General features: G+C 64.1%; 1 protein-coding gene across 1 annotated transcript; it reads right to left on the bottom strand.

Annotated features, from left to right (window-relative positions):
- Nucleotides 1-7911: 7911 nt before the first annotated feature.
- LOC109282009 (apolipoprotein L3) lies at nucleotides 7912-13610 on the bottom strand. The gene is made up of 2 exons (XM_019482650.2): nucleotides 12677-13610; nucleotides 7912-9495 (listed from the first exon to the last, which is right to left on the bottom strand). The coding sequence occupies exons 1-2, from the start codon at nucleotides 12700-12702 to the stop codon at nucleotides 8721-8723; spliced, it is 801 nt and encodes a 266-aa protein (XP_019338195.2). The 5' UTR covers nucleotides 12703-13610; the 3' UTR covers nucleotides 7912-8720.
- Nucleotides 13611-14554: the final 944 nt, after the last annotated feature.

The raw sequence follows: 14554 nt of genomic DNA, 5'->3' as shown, positions 1-14554 counted from the left end.
GTGCCGTGACCGCGCCGGTGCCTTTTGGCCGCCCTCGCGCTGGGACTGTGCTGGGCAAAGCCGCGGCTCCGGGCTCTCCGCTGCGCACAGCTGCCCGGTGATCACGGCCAGCACGCTCGCTCGCTCTTCGCTCCCTCCCTCCCTCCCCCTGTGCCGTGCAAGCAATGCGACACCGCGACTGCGCTGCTCTAGGACACTGGAGGCGTGCATGGAGCTCGTCTGCTCGCCTCTGCCTGCCGGAGGGTCCAGGACAGCCTCGTGTCACGTACCACGCGATGCATGTGGTTTAAGTGGCTGTTTGTCCGCTGCCCGTCCGTGGCAGACCCCTGCCCTCCCGCTCTCGGGGCTGGGGGTCTGTCGGACTTGGTGGCTGGGATGCCAGCGGGGGTCTCGGGGCTGCTAGGCTGCCCGGGATGCTACGCTGGAAGCTGACTGTAATTAGAGAGCAGGAAGGGACAGGGACGGGGCAGGGAGCAGGGGTGGGAGGGAGGAAGCGAGGCCACATTGTCCGAGACCCCGAGGGGCCAGGCCGTCCAGCGACCCCCGCACGGAGGGAGCAGCCAAGTGCGGGGGTCGAGGGGGGGACACGAATGCAGTGAGGACAGCCTGGGCTGCAGCTCTGTCCGGCAGCATGGGTGTACTTGTGGGGTGGGGGCGCAGGGGCCCACGTGCATGCGTCTGCCCCCAGGGTATGCGGCCCCGGGGCCGTGTGCTGGGCCGGGCTCAGCCGGCAGCAGGAACAAGGCCGGGTGCGGGGGGCCGAGGCGTGGTGCCGACCTGCTCCGTCTGAGCCGGGGGGCTGGGGGCTCCGACGCGGCGCCGTGCCCGGGGCTGCCCAGCCCAGCGCTCCCAGCGCATCACTTGTGCTCCGTGGTCTGTGCCGGGACGGGCAGGGGCCTGACCGCGGCGGAGGAGCTCGGCATCCGCGTTCACAGCAAACGCTTGGCACACGGCTTAGTCATGCACGAGTCTGTCGGCCCAAATCCAGTCCCAGCGTTGCGTTCCCCATGCGCTGCTGGAAATGCGCCTAGTGGTGCTTGGCCCCACACAGCATTGCCTGTGTGTGCATATGCACACGCGTGTCTGTGTATGCCTGGAACGGGGGCCCCTGCGACCGCGGGTCAGCTGGAGCACAGCGTCTGGGAGCAGACGGCCGGTGGCTGCTGCGTCGTGGCTCTGGGGGCGCAGCACACGTCTGCCTCTGGTTCGTGCTGCTCTGGGCACGCTACGCACATGCCCAAGGGGCCAGGGCTGACTGAGCCCTTGCGTGGGGCTGGGCCGGCGTGGGGAGAGCATCACCCTTCGACGTGCCTTGACGTGGGAGCTGCTGCTGGTTTTGCACGCTCGTGTGGTTTGCAGCTCACGGATGCCCGACGCAGCACGTGGTGTCTTGCGTGCTCGAGATGTGAGCAGGACTTCCCGTCACGCGAGGCTGGGGCAGGAGGCAGGGAGCTGGCGGGGAGCCCCCGGCAGCCTGGCGCAGCTGGCGCGGGGTGCGTTCAGTCCCCCACGTCTGCTGCAGGGAGAAGCGGCGACCGTGCAGAGCTGCGTGCGCTTGAGACTCCTCCGCGACTGTCTGCAGACCCTGGGGGTCTCCCTCCTCCTCCCGCACGGCTCTCCTTCCTTATCCCGAGCCGCTCGCACGGGGTCCTTGCTTGTGCAATTATAACTCGTAACAGAACTAGCGAGTGACTTGAATCCTGTTGTTCGGCGTCGCTCTGCTGTGCCAGGACAAGCTCCTCGGCGGCAGAAATGCCACTTGCGTTTCAGCAAAACAAGATAAGCCAAGGGGACGTGTCTTGCTTTTCCGGGCACGGAGAGCTATTGCATCTCATTATGGACGGTGCCTGCAAACACTAGTGTTATTAAATTAGGTCTGCTCATTTCCTTTCAAGGTGAAACCATTTTGTTCTAGATGTGTCTGGTTCTCCGTGTTTCCCCGGGCCCAGATCCTAATTCACCCTGAGCGTGCGAGGGGCGGGGGGCGAGGGAGGATGGTCCTGAATTGTGTGTTCACGTTTGCCAATTCCTTGTCCCCAAACTGGCATTTCACTTTCTAAGCATCCTGGTGGGAGTTTTCTCTCTGCAGGGCCTAGGAGAGGGGGCACGGGGATGTGGTTGTGCTGGGGTCCCTAAAATTGGATCGCTGGTCTCTGTGTCCCAAGTGGGAGGTGGGGGCCTGCCCTTCGGGGTCTCCCTCGTGAGCTGCCTGCGACTTTTCTAGCTGCTTCACTGCGTGTTCGTGTTCTTGCGGAGCAAGACCGGGACCGGGACCGGGCCTTTCTCTGCTGCTGGCCCCTCCACGTGGCCGGCAGAGTTTGTGCTAACGCGGGAGCGGGGCTGGAAGGGACCTCGCCAGGCCACCGCCGGTGCGGCCCCTGCCCAGGGCAGGATCGTCCCTGTGCAACGGGCCCGGCCGCGGCTTGTTCCTGCACATCTCCCGGGATGGGGAGTCCGTCTACCGCTTCTCCAGGGGCCTGCTGCAGCGCTCGACCCCACTCGGAGCCGGAAAGCTCCCCCTTGTCTCCCACCCACGTGTCCTCTGCTGCAGCTTGAGCCCCTGGTCCTCGTCCCATCCCCTCTGGCCTCAAGGCAAGGACCGGCGTCGCCCTCCGCTCCCTGCGCCGTGGGGTGGGCAGGAAGTAGAAGCCGGGGGGAAGAAGAGGGGCCTGGGGACGCCAGCTGCTCTTGCACCGGGCTGGAGCTGGGGGCAGGGGGGCAACGTAATCCCTTGCAGGCTGCGTATGGCCCACAGGCCGCCACTTCGACAGCCCTGATCTCATCTGTATTTCCATGACAATGTTGTGTCAAAAGCCTTGTCGACGTGACGGTGCATGGCATCCGCACAACCAGGCGCTTTATCAGTGACTTGCCTCGGTGACTCCATGCTGCCTGTTCCCGGTCACACGCTCTCCTCCAGCCGCTTCCCAACAGCCTCCCTGAGCTGCTGCTCCGGCTTCTTGCCGGCTCCGAGGTGAGGCCGACCGGTCTGCAGTTCCCTGCATCCTCCTCCTTCCCTTTCCTACAGACGGGCGCTATGGTAGCCCTTTTCCAGGCCGCTGGGGCCTTGACTGAGGACCGCTAGTGGCTCTGAAATTACCCCAGCCGGTTCCTTCGGGCCCCTCGGGTGCTTCCCGTCCAGTCCAGCCATGTATGTACCTGCCCTGCTTTTACTCTAGGCTGTCTGTCTTCCCTGTCTTTGCTGCCAGCTGTGCTCGTCGTCTGGTAGCTGCCCCTATTTGTGAAGACCGAGGTAAAGAAAAGCATCAAATGCTCCGGCCTTCTCTGCATCATCTGTGACGTGCTTATTTGGAGCTATTTTTTAACTCTCATGGCATTTTTGAGGAAGCCTTTTGCCTCAGCTCAGCTGGCGCCTGGAGCTACCATTGCGCGTTCAGTCTATTTGCTGTGTCCAGAAGCCATAGATGACTTGCAGGTGTTTTCCTGGTCCACCTGTTCCCTCACCAGCACGGGCGAGGACAAGGCCATCATCATGACAGCTTAGCCGGTCACAAGTGTTTGTAGCTGGTCAGCGCTGCCGTCTGCCCTGGGATACATGCGCTGGGCTCACATGTGCAAGCTGTGCGAGAACACAAACCCAGAGAGCAAAAACCTGCCACAATAAACGTGTGCTGCAAAGAAAGGAACTGCAAAACCAACAAGTACGAGGAGTGGGGGGCTGCGACAGCCCCGAGCTCGGGCAATTTGCGACTCCGTCCAGGGTGGCCGGCTCGTTGAGGCGCTGGCGTTTTGTTGACAAGGCGAACCTGGGGTTGTGCTTCAGCAGAAGTGAAGCTGCTGCCGCAGACCCCTCCTGACTCCACTTCTGCTTTTCCCTGAGAGTTTTTCTCGATGAAGCAATTTCTCGTTACGGCAGTGCCCAGCTGCTGCGACCGCATACTTCAAAGCAAGCGAGAGAGGCAGAACAAAGTGTTTTTTGGTTGAAAGACTACAGACCATCACTAAGCAGAAAGCACATCTGTTAAACCCTCTCTGTTTTCTAAACCAAGAGCATTTCACTTTAATAGTTTTAAGTTGTGTTCTGAGCTGGACTCCCTTGCGCTGGACAAGTGGGAGCCCAGGCCCGGCACAGCAGGCAGGAGGCTGAAGAGCCGCAAATCCTGCTGCTTCCAGCTTGTTTACGCTGCTCGGAGAAGCTTAAAAACCAGGCGGCGTGCGGCGCTGCGTGCTGCGCCGGAGTGGGGATATATATAAATGCAAGGACTAGCCGCCGCCGCTTGCTGATGCCTCCTTTGTGTTAATTGATATTTTAAGGCATAGAGACGGGAATCAAGCATTCGGTTTAACGCAGCGTGGCTGGCTGAGCTTGCCGTGCCCCCTTCCCAACCGAGGGCTCGGGCAGAAACTCCCCCCTTCCCCTTGGTGGCTTCAGGGCTGGGTTTCACGTGTCCCTTCTCTGAGCGGGGAAAGGCCGTGAAGCGTCTTTCCTTCTCCGGGAGGGAAGCGCCCTCCCCGCAGCGCCTGTTTGCAAAAAGCCCAGCCTGGTTCCTTGCGCGGGGCTGCGCTGCGGGGCTCGGTGGTGCCCGAGGACCTGTGGCCACCGATCCAGCTCGAGTCGACACCCGCGAGGAGATTCCCCGTGACGGTCCCGGGAGCCGGGGGGCTGTCGCTTGCTACCGCAGCGCTGTCTGGAAAGGCCGCATCCGAAAATGTCACACCTGTTAAACAGCAGGGCTGTGCGAGGCTTCAGACCGTGCTTCGGATGTTTCGGCGTCTGAGGCAGCATGTCTGGATCGAAGCGCTGGCTTCGTTAGGCTTCCCAAAGCGGTTCGGAAAAGCTTCGGAGATCTGCCCATAGGGCATAATGGGGAACCAACGAAATATCTAACACGGTGTTGTGTTTTTTGTCTGATTTGAATGAAACTTGCTGGGATGGTAGCCTCTGCTGCGTGCATGAATCCTACCACGTTTCAAGAAAATCGGTGCAGGGGCTTGGGGGGAACTGCACCCCAAATGTGCGAAAGCAAAACTCCCGCCACGTGTATGTGTTGCACTGCAGCGGGGTGACAGCTGCAGGGGTGGTGGCCCCTGGTGAGGCCACGACGCCTGCCAGCTGTGGAGGAGATGGGTGCTGGGGCCTGCGCCCCTCGCTGCTGATGGGCAACACTCGTGACACGGGTGCTTGCGGGACTACCCTGATCCCTGGCATCCGAAGCGGCCTGATCTGAAGCCGGATCGAATAGCTGCCGACTCGCACAGGCCCTGTAAACATCTTCTTATGCACCACTTCACTTCTTGACCAAACAGGAGACGGATTTCCTCTGGGGGGACTTGGCTGAACCTGGGTCTGCTCAAGCAGGGTTCAGTCCTGCAAGGGTCTGAGCGCCGCGATCCTGGTGCAGCCTGGCGCGTGAGCCCTACCTGCTCAGCGTGTGCAGGGTCCCGCTGGCTGGAGCTCCGGCGTGGTCGCCGGCCGGTCGTAACCGCGTGGAGTTCCTGTAGCGCGCTAGTCCGCGGGGCAGGGCAGGGCAGGGCAGGGCAGGGCCAGCCGGCCCTCGGGACCCTGGGCGGTAGCGGCACAAGCTCTGCAAGATGCTGTTGGGGAAGGGGCCCAGGAGCCCCCAGGGAAGGGACGGGCAGCGTTCCCCGAGGCCCTGCGTCTAGAAGAGCGGCATGCACGGAGCCGCCAGACCTCTCCTGCCTCATCCGGGCTTGGTCCAGGAGCAGCAGAGGAAGGATGTCACTGCAAGAACAACCGGGATTGAGGGGGCGGCAGGAGGTCCTCTCTGGCCGTGTCCCATGCTGGCGCGGATGGCTCCTTGCCTGGTGCTGTCCCCAGCTCTGGGAGCCTGGGTCTGTGGACAGGAGCCCGGGGAGACGAAGACACGGCAGGCTTCCCGGACGCCTTTTCCATGCTTGAGCAAGATGGGGAGGCAGAAGAGGCTGCAGGGGAACGAGCGCGGGTGCCCTGGCTCTCCCTCGCTTTGGCCCGTGGCACGTTCCAGGTGCTTCGTGTGACAAGGGGCTCGTGCGGTTCTGGCCTCCCTCAGGAGCAGGGGTGCTCTAGCGAGTGTAATTGGGTGATGCACTAGCGTGTGTAATTGGGAAGTGCTGGTGTAGCCGTGATAATACAGGAAACGTCCAAGAGGCGAGGGGTGTTTGCAATCTCCTTTATTGGGCCAGCTGTACAGCTGGGAGAGCTGCTGGATGGGCATCTGGTGCCCTTCTCGAGCACAGGCCAAGCAAAGCAGCCGAGACGACTCTGTATAAATGCAAGCAGTCCGGCTGGAGCGGGGAGGAGAGCTGTGGGTGAGGAGTGAAGAGGTTTAAGCAGGAACGGCTAAAAAGTGCAGCAGAAGAGGCAACCTAGTTAGCGGCAGCGAGACCATCCACGCAGCTATGACTTACAAACTCCTCGCCACGCTTCCCCGGGGCACCGGGGTCCCGTCGGCCAGGCTGCCGTGCCCAGGGCCCAGCTCTGCCGTGCTCTCCCGGCGGCGCCGGGGCGCTGCTGCTCCGCTCCCCTGGCTCCCCTGCTCCTCTCCCTTATTGCAATTCCGTCTGAGCAGGATCTCCAGGTTTACGAGGCTTCGCTAACGCTAGCATCCCAGGCACCTGGTTGCTACGGCTTTATTGCATTTAGCCGAAGCAGCTGTAAGTACTTTTACTGCTGAATTTTACTGCCCAAATGCTCCAAGCACCGTTTCAGCTCGTGCTTGCGTCTCCCGAGTGTTTACAACTGACTGTAAATCACTGCGCTTAAAGACCTGCAAGATGACCTTGTTGTAGGTCTCGCATGGGCGAAAGGCCTATCTGTGCCAGCCCTTTAAACTGCGAGCCCTCTGTCAGGTCGGCTCCCCGCCTGCGCGTCTATCTGCTTATCTTGCCTGACCTTATCTCTGCTAGACACGTCCCGAAGCTGCACCGAGATGGGCAACGTGACTGGATTCCTGATACCTGCCAGCTGCAACTTGCTCTACAAGAGCAGATGGAAGAGGCGGGGGAGAGGACACCTCGCCTCCCAGACAGGGCTGGCTTGTAGGAGCCATGCACGCCTTGGCCACAGGACCACGGATGCTGAATGAGGCTCTGCCTAGCAAAACTGGATGTGGGGCACCGGTGGACACCTGTCACTGACCCCGAGCGCACAGCAGCTGCCCCTCGCCTTGTCCATCCTGTGGGGGAGATGCCCTGGGTTATCGTGGCTGGCAGCGGCCTGGGCAGTGCTTGCGGGGCAGTGCACGTGTCAGCGCCAGGATTCATCCAAGTTTCTCTCATAACAATAACACCAGAGCAACAAAAGTCGAGCCCCCAGCACGTGCCGACTTAATACCGGTCTCCTCCTGAGAGACACCGAGCAGGATTAGAAGCTGTCTCGTTACCACTGATCACATCCGCTCTGTGCAAAGGGAGCGGCATGTGGCAGCGGGACATGGGCAGGGTTTTAACATAGGACCTGCTGTACAGGGGGACACAGGTGCATCTGCCTCTCCCTGTGACACCGGGTGGATGCTGGGGGGACATTTGTAGGGCACATCCTGCCTGCTCTGTCCCCCCTGCCTCCCCCTAGCCCTTCCCAGCCTGCAGAGGCTGAGGGAGCCCAAATTTGGAGGCTGGAGCCCTAACCAGGCTGTTGTCCCCCCACAGATGGACCATCTTCCATGAGGTTGAACAAGCCCCTTTGGACCCTCGTGGCAGGGAGTGGGGCCGAGCCGTCCGGGCTCCGTCGCACAGGGCTCCCTGCGGCTCCCGGAGAACTGAGGGGTGGGGAGGAAGCTGGGGAAGGGGCAGCAAGTGCAGGGGTGATGGGGGGCTGCAGCCGGGAGCTCCCCCTGCCCCTCCCTCCCTCCCTCCTGCCACCCACCCCGGCCGGTTCCCAGGACCCAGTGCTCGAGTGGCCCTTGCACCCTCCCCCCACCGTGCACACACCCCGCTGCCCCCAACACAATATTCAAGCGTAAGACTTTATTTTGAGCTATGATGCAATCACCTCTATATACACAACTCAAACGTGCGTAAATCAGGAAAAAACATATTTTTTAAAAAGAAAATTAAAATGCCTTGCAGGAGATGTTTGATTTTTCATATATGATTTGCTTTTTATCTAAGCTTTATTAAAATGAAAGAGATTGTGTGCGGCCCGTGACCCGATGGGTTGGGTGCTGTTCTCCGGGAGCTCCCATGCCCCTGAAGCCCCCGCTGCTCGTTCAAGGGTGCTGGGGCAGGTGGTCAGAGGGGTCACAACCCCTTGCTGCCTGGCGGGCCGTGCCTGCGCCTCGTGGCCGAGAGGGAGGGCAGATGTCCGGGCCCCGGGGCGGCCGAGCACCGTGAGGGGACAGCCCCTCTGGACCCTCTGCTCCTGGGCACTCGCTGGTCTCGCCGGCTGTCATCAAATGCTGCTGCTAACTCGGAGACCCAAAGCCTCGCGGGGAGTCTCCGTGCTTGGAGGTTTTGAAGACCCTCTCAACAGCGCCTTGGCTGGGATGATGTAGCTGGGGCTGGGGCTGGGGCTGGTCCTGCTTGGAGCAGAGGGCTGGACTAGATGGGACCTCTTGAGGTCCCTTCCAATCCTCATTTTCTATGATTCGATGATTTTAGGTCTCCTGCGTTATTAATATCCTATGAATTAACAGTTGATGATTGAAGGCCTTGCTTTAATTGCACACTTGAGTGTAACAACCACGATTGCGCCTGGATAGCGCGTGGGGAAGCACTGCACGACTGCCTCTTCCCAAGGAAAGCCGCTGAGGACGGGTCTGCTACAGGCCTGCTGCGCTCGGCGTCCCGCTCCCTGCAGCCAGCAGCGCCTGCAGCTTGTTGAGTTCATCGATCGTCTGCTTCAGGCCAGCAATCGCCTCCCGGATCTTGGCCGCCAGCTCTGTCCTGGCGCCTTTGTGGAGCTCCACGGCATCCTTCACTGTGAAGAAGATGTCTAGCGCCAGGGTGACGGCGGTCACGGCATGCAGGGCGGCTCCTGCAAACCTTACCACTCGCCCGGCGCCGGCCAGCAGCCCGCCGGCTTTGACCATCTGCACAGCGTTGCCAGCGACCCGTCCGGTTCCTCCCCACACTGCAAACAGCAGCTTCAGGTCTTCGCAAACAGCAGCCGCAGGTCCTCCTTCTTGTTCCGAGTTGCCGATGGTCTTCACGTAGTCCTGGATGAGTCCCAGCTCAGCCTGGCACTGCTTTAGGATGTCTTGTACCTCTCCTTTCTTGACTTTCCTCTGCACCATGTCGGTGGCGGTCGCTGCCGCGGTGGTCAGGCCGCCTGCCAGGGAGACGCCGAGCCCCGTGAGGGACACGATCAGCGATGCCCCGAAGGTCACGGGGGCGAGGCAGAGCCCCACGATGGTGGTGATCCCGCCGGCGATGCCCACCGCCCCTCCAGTAATGTTTGCTATCGTGGCTCCTCTGTGAACCTCGTCCACAGCATCGGCGATTGCCTGGAGCGCCGCTACATGCTGCTGCAGCCTGTCCCGGGCCGAGAGCAGGTCCTCCCTCAGCTTTTCCCTGGCGTTCGGCCCGGCTGATGTGCTAAAGCAGAAAAGAGAGAGGAAAAGGGGGAATTATGTCCTGGGTCCGAGCTGCTGGTGCCGGTGCGACACTGCCACGTGTCTGCGCAGGAGTGACATCCTGCTATCCCGGGGCTGCGTCTGGTCCCCGGTGCCCCGCTGTGAGCATGTCTCGTGTGGGCAAATGCCCCAGTTTAGCTTGGGGCCAGGCTGCGGCAGGGCAGCGGTGCATCTGCAGGGCCTGCATCCTGCCTCCAGCCCGACCGGGAGCAGGTGAGTCGGGGCAGGTGAAAGCCCCGGGGCAGCCCTGCCCTGCCCTGCCCTGCCCTGCAGGTGTTTCTGCCCCCTCCCAGCTGTGAGCCCTGCCTGTGGCCTGAACCCACGGGCTGCTTCCCTCCCAAAAGACTTCACCCCCTCCCTTAACCACGGGCTTGTCCTTCCCCGCAGCTGGACGAGGCCGTCTTTGAGGGGGTGAGAGGATCCAAGAACTAGGAGCCGGCGCCGACGGGCAGAGGCGCAGCCGGCTGCTCTGGTGCTGGGGCTGGCGCTGCCCGATGCTGGAGAGCAAGACGGGGCCCTTCCCGGCACCCCAGCGGGTGCTGCAGCGTCGCAGGAGCCCTTCTGCTGCCCCCGCTCGATCTGTGCCTGGAGCTGGAGCTGGAGCCCTGCCGGTCCCGCCCTGGCTCTGCCGCGGTGCGCAGGGGCCCGACCGCGGCTGCCAGAATCACGGGGCCGACACGTGTCCAGCAAGTTGCTAGCATGCAGAGCAATTTTCTACTGCAGAAAGTCGAGGCACGACTTGGGGATCACCTGTCCCAGGTCTTGTTCTGACCAAGAGGGACGACTCCGCTGTGAGCGTGAGGGTGAAGGGCGCCTCGGGAGGACGTGGTCACGGGCTGAGAGATGCCCTGGCGGGGAGCCGGACCAAGGCAGTGGGTGTCGAAGAAGCGCGTTTCAGCTGCCGCGGAGGAGCGGCAGGTGAGGTCCCACGGGGAGACAGACGGATGCAGGGACGGCTGACCCGTGACCCACGCGCTGCGAGTGGCCTGGGCAGCCCGTGTGCGGCATGCGGCAGACAGGGCGGGGGGCAGCAGCACAGGTAGGGCAGGGGCAGAAAGCAGAGCAGTGGATCAGGCAGGAGGGGTATCGCAGTGGTGCTCGGGGAGAGTGCAGGGCTTATTGTGTGGCCCGCCTGCCAGAAAAGTTGGCATCCACCGGGATACATGAAAGGGGCCCAGGCGGGCGGGTGGTTTCTACCGGGCGGGGTGGCCACCCTGCAGCACGGGCAGCCTCGCCACGCTGGGGAGGGGGAAGATGGGGCCGGGAGCAGAAAGCAGAGCAGCTGGTCAGGCAGGGAGCGTTGGGCTGGGAGCAGAAAGTGGAGCAGCAGATCAAGCAGGGGAGGAGTGTCAGGTGTGCGCGGGGTTAGCTTGTGGCACGCCTGCGAAGCTGAAGTGTGCGTTGGGACGAGAAGGAGGGATCTGCTGAGCGCGCTGGCAGGGAGGGCCCGCGGGCCCACGGCGAGGTGCCGGCTTGCGCTGGGGTGTTGACAGCGAGGGGACAGCTCGATGCCGCTCGGCCCCTGTCCTCGGTGAAAATAAGAAACCCGGAAGCAGGCGGCCGCCCAGAGCCGTCCGGCCAGCATGGGGGGAGGCGTTGCGACAGCCGAGCAGACCGTCGGGGGCTTCTCGTTTGGTCTGAAGGAGTTCAAGTCGCTGCGGCCCGACCAACTTCAGCGGGCACCGAAGGAGCTGGCAGAGCGGGTCTCGGAGCCCGTGCCAGTCCCGGGGATGCAGAGATCCAGAGGCCTGCGAAGGGCCAACATAGCGCTCCTCCTTCAGAGGCCAAGCAAGGCAGCCTGGGGTTATGGACCAGTTCGCCTGACTCTGCTGCCTGGGAAATTACCGGCGTGGGGAAACTGGTGGCTGCCCTTGGTTTATAACGTGAACATGGCAGGGTCTGTGGCTTGGGTCCAGCTGCTGGGATATGCCTGAAGTGGCACCGTGCTGCTGCAGACAGGGGCTTTGGACCCTGCCACGGCTGAGCATGGGCTTTGCAGCGGGAGGGGAGCAGGTGGCCGTGGACAGCTGGCGGGTGGTGGCACACATGGGTTGTGGGAAGAGTGTCACGATGCACTGACGATGGCTTCCCTCAACAGCCACGACTCGCCGCCAAGCAGGTGCAGCATGCCAGGGCCGAGGGCAGCCGCGCCGGCAGCTCTGTTGCCTCTTGCCAGGTGCTGGCACAAGAGGATGATCATCCCAGCTCTGGGCACAGCTCTGGAGACTGGCCACGCACAAGACGGAGCAACTGGGACCAGGCTCCTGAAGCGCTCATGGGAAAGACGCGATGGTGAGAAGCCCCCAGGCCGGGCCCACAGACACAAACCCCTGGGACATGCTGCACAACCCGCCTTGCTCTGGGTCGCTGGGACGTTCTCCATCTCCCTGCCCTCCCAGCAAAGGAGCTCGTATCCGCTGCAGCTGCGGGCAGGGACGGCCCGACAGCCCCTGTGCCGGCCCGCTGCAGGACGAGGAGCTCGATGACCCCGGGGAGTCTGCAGGCCAGGTAGGGAGATGCTCTTCATGGCGCCGTTGGAGGCAGGGGTGCGGTGGTGGGAGCTGCAGGTGCCAGCACCGCCCTCCCTGCGCGAGCCCTGGACCCAGGCCTGGGTTTTGCCCTCCAAGGGCTGCTGGGGAAGCAGGATGGGCGCTGGTGGAGGCAGAGCATTAGCTGGTCCCGGCATTGGTGCCAGCTTGGGGCAGGGGCAGGACTGGCCCCGGGGGCTCCCAGTATCTGGAGACATGGGCAGGGCAATGGAGGATGCCTCCCGGGCAAAACCAAGGAGCCTCCTCCCACCCCCAGGTTGCACCCGCTTGTGCAACAGCCCCCGTGCGAGCTGGCTCCTAGCCCTGGTGCAAGGAGCCGTTGTTCAGGCCCAAGGAAACCGCCCCACTCGGTAGTTACCACTATTTCTCCCGGCTCGTCTGCCCGCGGAGCAGGGGGCAGGGCTCGGCCTGCCCCAGTTCCAGACCGTGCCCCTCTCCCCGGCTCGGTCATGCATGTGTGGGGTGTTTGTCACACGTGGCCCGGGTGTGGGCTCCACTTCCCAGCAGGGATTTGGGGGAAGCTCGTGGGGCAGCTGCCTCCGCGCCCAGCGCTGGGAAGGGGCAGCCCAGGGGCCAACCCGAGCCCCGACTCACCCGAAGTCGGATCTCTTGCTCCCCATCTCACTGCACCGGGGGCACGGGCAGGACAGCGAGCGTGCGGGGACGTCGGCAGAGGCCGGGGCGGCTGCGGTGCCTTCCCAGAGCGGCTGGAACCGGCTCTCCCGCTGCCCCTCCTTTAGACGCCGGAGCTGTCCGCGCCCTGCTGCCCAGCCCGGCTTTGCGGGGGGGCCTGGGAGTGGCAGGTGCTTTTGGTTTCACATTACTGGAAAAGGAAACTGGTCCAGGGGAGCGGCAGCTGTTTGGCAGACGAGGGCCTGCGTGCGCTGCTGGCCGTAGCCCGGACAGACCCGCACCCGCAGGCTGGCCGTGGCCCGAGCCGACGGGCCCCGCTGCAGAGCAAGGCGTCTGCTGGAGGGGACGGTCCCAGCCTTGGAAACGGGGCTGGGGGGTCACTCCTGGGGCTCGTGCTCTGGCAGCTCGTTGACAGCGGTTCGGTCTGGCGGGGCCACCCGCAAGCACCTGGCAGCCTCGAGCGTGCCAGTCCTTGTGCCGCCCGAGTCGTGCTGGCTTCGCGTGCGCCTCGAAGCGCAATGGGCCCAGCCCCAGAAAAGGTCCCCGGGAGGGGCCGCGGGGGTCTCGCTTGGGACCCTGCGTGTGTGGCTGAGATGGGGTTTGGGGTCCCGGATTCACAGTGCAAACCCAGAGACTCCCACTGGGAAACCGGCCGTCACAAGCATCCTAGATGGCTGCAGCCTTTGTAGCCGAAGAATCGCTCTAGGGGTTTCCCAGAGAAACCGGGGAAAGCCAGAGCTGGCATTTTCCAAGAGGTCCTGCGGTCCGAACAGGGCGAGGACCGCCGGCCTCGAGGGCTCCGGCTCTTTGTCCAAGTCCTCTTGGATTCTGCGTCCCTTGGAAGAAGCTGAGCCAGCGCGAGCGCGGGTCGGGCCGGAGCAGAGACCCCCGCTCCCTCAGCTGTGGTGGGGCAGTGGTGGGGCGCGCCCCCCCACCCCAGTGCTTGTGGCAGTGGTGGGGCGCGCCCCCCCGCCCCGGTGCTTGTGGCAGTGGTGGGGCGCGCCCCCCGCCCCGGTGCTTGTGGCAGTGGTGGGGCGCGCCCCCCACCCCGGTGCATGTGGCAGTGGTGGGGCGCGCCCCCCCACCCCGGAGCTTGTGGCAGTGGTGGGGCGCGCCCCCCCACCCCGGTGCATGTGGCAGTGGTGGGGCGCGCCCCCCCACCCCGGTGCATGTGGCAGTGGTGGGGCGCGCCCCCCCGCCCCGGTGCTTGTGGCAGTGGTGGGGCGCGCCCCCCCACCCCGGTGCTTGTGGCAGTGGTGGGGCACGCCCCCCCGCCCCAGTGCTTGTGGCAGTGGTGGGGCGCGCCCCCCTGCCCCGGTGCTTGTGGCAGTGGTGGGGCGCGCCCCCCGCCCCGGTGCTTGTGGCAGTGGTGGGGCGCGCCCCCCGCCCCGGTGCTTGTGGCAGTGGTGGGGCGCGCCCCCCACCCCGGTGCATGTGGCAGTGGTGGGGCGCGCCCCCCCACCCCGGTGCTTGTGGCAGTGGTGGGGCGCGCCCCCCCACCCCGGTGCTTGTGGCAGTGGTGGGGCGCGCCCCCCCCACCCCGGTGCATGTGGCAGTGGTGGGGCGCGCCCCCCCACCCCGGTGCATGTGGCAGTGGTGGGGCGCGCCCCCCCGCCCCGGTGCTTGTGGCAGTGGTGGGGCGCGCCCCCCCACCCCGGTGCTTGTGGCAGTGGTGGGGCACGCCCCCCCCGCCCCAGTGCTTGTGGCAGTGGTGGGGCGCGCCCCCCTGCCCCGGTGCTTGTGGCAGTGGTGGGGCGCGCCCCCCCACCCCGGTGCTTGTGGCAGTGGTGGGGCACGCCCCCTGCCCCGGTGCTTGTGGCAGTGGTGAGGGCACGCCCC

This window comes from Alligator mississippiensis, chromosome 4 (assembly GCF_030867095.1).
Source record: "Alligator mississippiensis isolate rAllMis1 chromosome 4, rAllMis1, whole genome shotgun sequence".
In the NCBI taxonomy this organism is placed as follows: domain Eukaryota; kingdom Metazoa; phylum Chordata; order Crocodylia; family Alligatoridae; genus Alligator; species Alligator mississippiensis.
Note: the sequence above shows the minus strand (reverse complement) of the source record. Positions and strands in the feature narration are given on the sequence as shown.

What these genes read in the sequence shown, in the direction of transcription:
- LOC109282009 (XM_019482650.2), bottom strand. Translation starts at nt 12,702, where the DNA reads ATGGGGAGCAAGAGATCCGACTTCGG. An exon ending in AGCAAGAGATCCGACTTCGG is followed by an intron (nt 9,496 to 12,676) that starts GTGAGTCGGGGC and finishes TTTCTGCTTTAG; the next exon opens with CACATCAGCCGGGCCGAACG.